Source organism: Arachis duranensis, chromosome 6 (assembly GCF_000817695.3).
Source record: "Arachis duranensis cultivar V14167 chromosome 6, aradu.V14167.gnm2.J7QH, whole genome shotgun sequence".
NCBI classification, from domain to species: Eukaryota; Viridiplantae; Streptophyta; class Magnoliopsida; order Fabales; family Fabaceae; genus Arachis; species Arachis duranensis.
In genome coordinates this window covers 18,543,231-18,550,982 of record NC_029777.3, presented here as the reverse complement: position 1 = coordinate 18,550,982, position 7,752 = coordinate 18,543,231, and the positions used below count along the sequence as shown (strand labels likewise).

At 35.3% G+C, this 7,752-nt stretch overlaps 1 protein-coding gene across 1 annotated transcript; it reads left to right on the top strand.

Annotated features, from left to right (window-relative positions):
* The first annotated feature begins 2,415 nt into the window (after positions 1-2,415).
* Positions 2,416-4,399, top strand: LOC107493311 (cell division control protein 2 homolog D). Its single transcript, XM_016114410.3, has 8 exons — positions 2,416-2,749; positions 2,838-2,979; positions 3,082-3,143; positions 3,248-3,359; positions 3,453-3,546; positions 3,641-3,710; positions 3,804-3,942; positions 4,019-4,399. Exons 1-8 carry the CDS (start codon positions 2,496-2,498, stop codon positions 4,109-4,111), a joined length of 966 nt encoding a protein of 321 aa, XP_015969896.1. The 5' UTR covers positions 2,416-2,495; the 3' UTR covers positions 4,112-4,399.
* Positions 4,400-7,752: the final 3,353 nt, after the last annotated feature.

Below are 7,752 nucleotides of genomic sequence, written 5' to 3'. Positions count from 1 at the left end.
TTATTTTATTTTTAAGTTTTTTTGGTTGAAATAATTAATAAAAATGTAGTTTAAAAAGAATATAAAATAAAATAAAACTTCTTTAATGATTTTTATAAATTCAAAAAAGAATTATATTATAGTTTATTGGTTAAGTTATCAAAATTTAAATTAGGTAAATGGTTAACTTTAATTATGATATGTCAACCTATTTTAACCAATAATACTATGACATGTAACAAGAAATATAATTATGAACATAATAATTACGATTGGAATGAATAGAAGAAGAAAATAGAAAAAAGAGAATAAAATAACACAACATAGTAATAATAATGATGATAAGAGAAAGGATATTGTATAATATGATGAGATAATATAATTAAAATAAAAATTAATAATTTTAAAAAATAATAAAATTAAAGATAATTAAAGAGGTTTAAAATAAGATTAAAAAATATATTTTTTTATTTATTAGAATATAGATGAAGATAAAGAATGTTTTGGATATAAATTTTTAAATTTGTTTCTAATTAAATAAGATTGAAAAATAAATAAATTTAATAATATTTATAAATAATTAATCTTTAAATAATATCAATAAATTTTTATATTAATTTTATTACACATAATAGTAAATTAATATTTTTTAATTTTATTTTTTAATTTAAATTTATTTTTTTAATATTTTACATGTTAAATAATTTAAGATATTTTATTTTTCTATAGTTCAACAGCCACTATAGTACCTCATGAGCCGTTAGTTTGTGATAAGTTCGAAAACAATTTTTTCTTCGTTATTATTAATCAAGTTTTAAAGGAAGAGACAATGACGGAGTTTTGAAGTTTCCCTATTTATAATTTTACGATAGTTTTTATAGATGTTTTGTCTCTGGTTTTTTTCCTTTTTATTTTGGTCAAGATAATTTCATAAATAAAGACAATAGATAAGATTTAAAGATATAAATTCTATTCACAGTTTTCAGTACCAGAGACGGATCCAAAATGAGCATACGTCTTCTCCCTTAGCCTTTTTGAATAAAATAATAACAATTTTAAGTATATACAGTTATTATATATTAACCAATATGGGTTGAATTCCGCTTTATCCAATAAAGGTTTTTGGACTCGCTCACAGAAAAATATAAACTAATTAAAAAAATAGTTAACTTTTATATTTTATTGAATCCAAAACAAAAAAAAAAAAGTTGTAAGAACTAAGATAATATTTTTATACGACAAATATTTATTAAAAAATATTAATCATAATTGTATATATTACTAAATATATAATATTATATTTTATTATACAATATTTTAATTTTTTATTTTTCTTTTACTAAATTCTTGGATCCGTCTCTAGTTTCATTTATATTAAAATTTAAAAGTTGTCAAAATTCTTAAAACAATCTAAATTTAAAAGAAGATTGAGATTACTGTAAAAAAATTTTTCAATGTTTCTTATAGAAACTAAATATTAAAATAATTTTTTTTTAAAGTATTGTATTTTTGCTTTGGCAAGTTGAACTAAATTAATTTGGGCAGCTAAGGAGGAACGGCGCTAGGGGTGAAAAAAGGCCAAGCGGCCTGCCAGGGACCTGCAGCCTGGTTTGTGTTTGGCCTGACCTGGCCTGGCCTGTTATAAAATAGGTACAGGCCCAGACTCTTTTAAAAGCCTTAATACATTAATAGGCCCGGCCCAGACTCACTAATTAGCCTTATAGGCCTGTCAGGCCTGCCTGGGCCTGTTAAAATATAATTAAATATATAAATAATTGTTTATTATTAATAAAATTATGAGATATTTTAAATTTATTATATTTTATTATAAATATTTTTGTATATTTTAAATATGTTAAAAGTTTAAAACTTTTTATAAATATTAAATATACGACATATTACATATAACTATTTTTATTAAAAAATAATTTTTTTAAATAATATTTTTATTTTTGTAAAAAAAATTATCAGGCCTTTTAACAGGCTTCAGGCCAGGCCAGGATGAATAACAGGCCAGGCCTAGTACTTTATAAAGAGCCTATAACAGGCTGCAGGCCAGGCTCAAGCCAATCAACTGTATGACAGGCCAGGCCTGTTAAGAGCAAAGCCTGGCCTGACCTGGCCTGTTTCCACCCCTAAACGGCGCGCAAGGGAACTGATGGAAATGATCTCTGGGTCGGGTGGGTCATGGGTGATTCGTATGTTTGTTGTGCTTTGGGCCTTGTAGGCCTGGCACCGTCCAAAGAAAAAAATAAATTAAATTAACTAATTGCTTCAATAGTTGACTACTGACTAGTGAGATAAGGAAAGAGGAGCGGAGTTTGAATTTCAAAAGAAAAGTATCCGTTGGGCAACGACTCAATCAATAACAATCTCATTTGAAATTGAAATTGAAGGTTGCACGGGTTATATATTAATATTAACAAACTGGATTGAGATTTGAATACAATCACCATCACCGTTCCCCGAGCGAAGAGAGAGAGAGAGAGAGAGAGAGAGAGAGAGAGACAGAGGTAATGGAGAAAATGACAGGAGCAGGAGGCGGAGGAGGGGCAACAGTAGTGTTGTCGGCGAAGGAGGCGTTCGAGAAACTGGAGAAGGTTGGAGAAGGGACGTACGGGAAGGTGTACAGAGCGAGGGACAAGGCCACCGGCAAGATCGTGGCCCTCAAGAAGACTCGTCTCCACGAGGACGAAGAGGGCGTCCCTCCCACCACTCTCCGCGAGGTCTCCATCCTACGCATGCTCTCCCGCGATCCCCATGTTGTCAGGTATACCGTTCACATTCCTTTCGATTTGAACAAGATTAGATTAGGGTTTTAAATTTCATCCCATTTCCCTTCCCCCTGTATCACACAGGTTAATGGATGTCAAACAAGGTCAGAACAAGGAAGGCAAGACCGTGCTCTACCTGGTATTCGAGTACATGGACACCGATCTCAAGAAATTCATTCGCTCTTTCCGTCAGACTGGTCAATTCATCCCACCCAAAACCGTCAAAGTAATTCTCTCTCCTTCGATTTTCAAATCAAGATTAGGAAAGGTTCCTTGTTCTTAGGGTTTGGTTAAATTGACACTCTGCTTTGCATTTTTTTTGTTCTAGAGCTTGATGTACCAACTCTGTAAGGGCGTTGCTTTCTGCCACGGACATGGAATCTTGCACAGGTATTCATTCCATCGCTTTCTCTCACATCACATGTAGTCATAGTTTCATAGTTACTCACGCACTTTACTTATCTCCTCAAAATTGGATCTTTATTTTTATCAAGGGACTTGAAGCCTCACAATCTCTTGATGGACCGAACAACAATGATGCTCAAAATAGCTGATCTTGGACTCGCTCGAGCTTTTACTGTGCCAATTAAGAAATACACCCACGAGGTTAGACCATAGATAGATTTTGTGTTAATTCGCGTTCTTTTTTCTCTCCTTTCTAGCATCGGCATTACTTGTGTGTCATTTCTCTATTTTCAGATACTAACCTTGTGGTATAGAGCTCCCGAAGTCCTTCTGGGTGCTACCCATTACTCAATGGCGGTGGATATGTGGTCCGTTGGCTGCATATTTGGTAAGGACCTTGTTTCTTCAACCAAGTTCTATTGCCTTGTTCATGTTGGCTAGTACATCTAAATTCATGTTTTATCTCATCTCCTTCGATGTAGCTGAACTTGTCGCTAAGCAAGCCCTTTTCCCTGGTGATTCGGAACTGCAACAACTCCTCCACATATTCAGGTGATTCATTTAGCAAGAATATCTCATATGCTTCGTTGATTCAATATGCACTTTGTATATCAATAAGTGGGTAACTTGGTGTTCTTTCTCCAGGCTATTGGGTACCCCTAATGAAGAGGTGTGGCCAGGCGTTAGTAAACTAATGAACTGGCATGAGTACCCTCAGTGGACCCCTCAAGAGCTGTACATGGCTGTTCCAACCTTGGATGATCAAGGAGTCGATCTACTATCTGTAAGAAATACCTTGCCCTGATCAATTCTATTGTTGACATGACTTTATTGTTCATAATTTCTCTGGGCATTTTCAGCAAATGCTGCAATACGAGCCTTCCAAGCGGATTTCTGCAAAGAAAGCTATGGAACACCCTTACTTCCAGGACCTGGATAAGACCAATCTCTAGGAAATAACGTCATCGACTCTTTTGGATGTAGCGAGTACTTTGCTTCCCTCGAGCGCATGATAAAAAACAGTTTCGGGTGCTTTTGCTCTGTTGTTATATTCGATGAACAAACGCAACTCTTTGGATGTGAGAATTCATCGTTACCGATTTGCTTTGCTTCCCTCGAGCGCATATAATATTCTGTTTTAGGATGATTTGCTTTTTTGCCTTTTTTTTTCAAATTCGAGAATTATGAATGTTTGTAATTTTTATTTTTCAAGGATTAAATTCGGACATACTTTATGATTATCGTCGTTGGCTACTTTTGACTAACAAAAATATAGCCTCCATTTAATCATTAATACTGTGTGGGATGCGTTCGTTAGAGCTACGCTAATAATCACAGACATAATAATCTATTTGCCTATTCGTTGTTGAACACTAAAAATTATTAATGCGCATACATGTACTTACAGTTACAGGGTGTATCATATTTTTGTTTTTAGTATTTTTTAATTACGAAAAGATAATAATATCATATTATTTATTAGTTTGAACGAAGTGTGTGAGAAAAGTGTTCAAAGAAGTGAGGTGAATATCTTTAGAGGAGTCTCATGCTAGTGGTCCTGAGAACTTGTGGGGGATCCCTTCAAAGTGTAAAGGAGGTTGATTACATCAAGAGTACAGTTTCGTTTTTATCCCAGTGTTTGGGATAAGTTAAAGTTGTTTCTAACGTTTTAATCGTCTTATTTAAGTCTCTAACGTTGCGAAATTGACTCAATGTTGTCATGCCATTAAGAATCACAGAATTAACGGCGGGACAAAATTGAGATAATTTTGAAACGTTTAGTTTTATCCTTTAATAATATCAATTTTTTTACTGTACATAATACTCAATTATTTTTTAATCACATTTAAATAAATTACACTTAATTATTATTTTCATTCTAAATAAATTGTCCTTCATAGGACTTACCCCAAATGTTGGGGACAAAAATGATACTTTACTCCATAATCAAAAAGGATATCAGACCAAATCTTGCCCTTCTCAGGTCCAAAAGGCTTTCTCCACTATGGGACCTTAGCGTTGGGCCGGTTTAGTAAGTCATGGTAAAAGGCCCTGAGTCATGATCCAAAACAGTGCCCCCAAACACGGGATAACTAATTTGCGAGGTCTCATATTTTCGTATTGATTGCCATCATTCTCGAATCTATACTGTCATTGGGTATTTAGATTCTAAACTGATCTTACGTTTGCATTGTCCGAGGCATTGTAACTGTCGAGGAAATAGTGGGTTTTAAATTCCAATAGAAAAAATCTCTTTTGTCCCCACCTAGTTTCTTTTGATTTTTGAACGGTTATTTTTGCTCTTCTTCTTCGTTCTTTTTGCAACTTCCTCTCTCATTTTCGTCCCTTCGCTTGCCTCTCTAATCATCCACTTGCTTTGCCATTTAGTAGTGGTTTTCGTCATCACCTATATTTGTTATTGCTGCATTTTATTTCTAGTACGCTTTCTTTTCCATTTCTTATTTTATTTCTGCATTTTTCTTTGCTTTTAGTTTTGTTGGCATGCCTTCTAGATTTTGCTGTGCCTAATGTTGTTAGATTAGTAGGAGGTGTAGGGGGGAAGAGAGTGGCACTACATTTGTATGCATGATTTCAACTTCTAGTATTGTTAGCCCACTTCTAGCGTTAGCTTTTACTGTTGTGAGAGCAATACTAATAGTGGTGGTACCCCTTGTTGTAGGTATGACAAGATGTAGGCCAAAACTGCATCCCTGGGGCTTAGTGTTTCCTGATTGCGAGGTCTCTGGCCCGGTACCAATGATATACTGTGAATGTCCTGGGCACTCCTTGGCGCCTCAGGAAAGCTGATCTTTAGGAGCTCAGGGAAACCAGGCCATCTCCGAGTGAAAGATCGCTAGGATTTGTCCCACCAGGAGCGGGTTTGTTATCTCAACTTAGGGGCCCTCACGTCACCAACTGGATGTAGGTGTATAAACCCATATTCACAGTTTTAAGGGTGCGATTTCCCTTCTCCAACTACGTGCATGCTATGTTGAGCCTGTTTTGTCGATTTTTAGTAAATCGATGGTGGTTTGATTTAAATGGTCTAGGAGCAAAACCAACTCCTCTTTTGCAGGTACCATTTTTCTATAAGTACATCAAAACATCTTCGATTAGACGGGTATCGAAATGAAATATAAATCGAAATTTGTAAAGAACAAAAGAAATGAGAAAAAATGAAGTTTTCGAAAAGTAAATTAACTGAAATCAGAAAGATTGCATCGAAATTTAAAGAAAGCAGTAAATTATCTTCGACTGGGTCAAACGGCTTTGACATGAAACTTAAAGGTACTAAAATATAAATTGGACATGGAAATTAAAGAATGATTGAAAGATAAATTTTGCTGAAAGATAAAGTTTACAGAAAATGTAAATGAAAAATATAGACTTGTGGAAGGAACCCTATAGATAATTGACTCGAGGCAAACTCAGAAAGTCTCTGGGATGTGAGAGTGCGTGAGTAATTTCTGAAGCAAACTTCCAACCCTTATTCCCTAAAACTTTCTACTCTTTATAAACTACTTTTGTAACCGATTATTAATCATGCAATGCTGTCTTGAATGCGCACTCTCTGGTAACCGTTCCCACTCTTTTGCCAATGAAACGTTACCCATTAATTCCTCACGTGGTGAAAGCCCTTAACTTCTTCACTTGAGTAACCGTTCGATTCGCTATTTCGAACAACCATTCGGTTTTGTAATTTGAATTCCTTTTTGACCAGATCTTAGTCGAATAATATTTTTTGACTAACAAATTGCCCCCTTGGATTGATGTGCTTGACTTCGAAATCACTTTTCAGAAGATGAAACACTTAATTCAAATTCAAACTTCAATTTTGAGTCCGCAATAATTACCATTTAACTTCCCATTAATACTGACCTGTTTGACACGTTTTCCGTGACTTGCGCTTTCTCTCTCCACCACTTCGCCTTCTTCGCAAACTTTCCTCTTTTCTCTTTGAATTCCTTTTGCAATAACGGCTACAGTGACACTCCCTTTAAATTCGACACTTTCGCCTTTGTTTGATTTTTCTCGAACCCTTGATTCCTAAACTTTTCTTGCATCAATATTTTCTGCACAAACATTATCCTTCAGAATCCCTTCTTCTCTACTCTGCAATGGATGCTTCTTCATCTCATGCTACTACTTAAGACAAGGGTAAAGGTCATGTGGTAGTACCACCAGCTCCACCAGCCCTTCATGTATTGAACCAAGTCAATGATGAAGTCATTGATGACCCACAGCTTCAAATTAATGATACCAGAATCCTGATCCCTTTCATGGTAGGCGGAGATACCCATTGTTTCCTTGGGCCTATCGAATCCTTGGAGAGGGCGAACAAGAAATTACCTTTCTTCCCTAGTGCTCAAGGGAAAGATTTGTTGATCAATTAAGCCCTCGATATCTCCTTCTTCATTAATCAGAAACCTTTTAGGAATAATCTAAATATTAATCCCCGAGGAACCGACTTCACGGCCTGGCACCAGCGCCTTGCTCCTTCAAAGAGTGCTGGTTGGGGGCTCTGGGGATTCAGGAACTCCTAAGGCTTTCCCACTTCTCACCTTCAACGCTCCCTTGGATGATTGGAGCTGTA

What these genes read in the sequence shown, in the direction of transcription:
- LOC107493311 (XM_016114410.3), top strand. Translation starts at nt 2,496, where the DNA reads ATGGAGAAAATGACAGGAGCAGGAGGCGGAGGAGGGGCAACAGTAGTG. An exon ending in GGACATGGAATCTTGCACAG is followed by an intron (nt 3,144 to 3,247) that starts GTATTCATTCCA and finishes ATTTTTATCAAG; the next exon opens with GGACTTGAAGCCTCACAATC. An exon ending in AAGGAGTCGATCTACTATCT is followed by an intron (nt 3,943 to 4,018) that starts GTAAGAAATACC and finishes GGGCATTTTCAG; the next exon opens with CAAATGCTGCAATACGAGCC.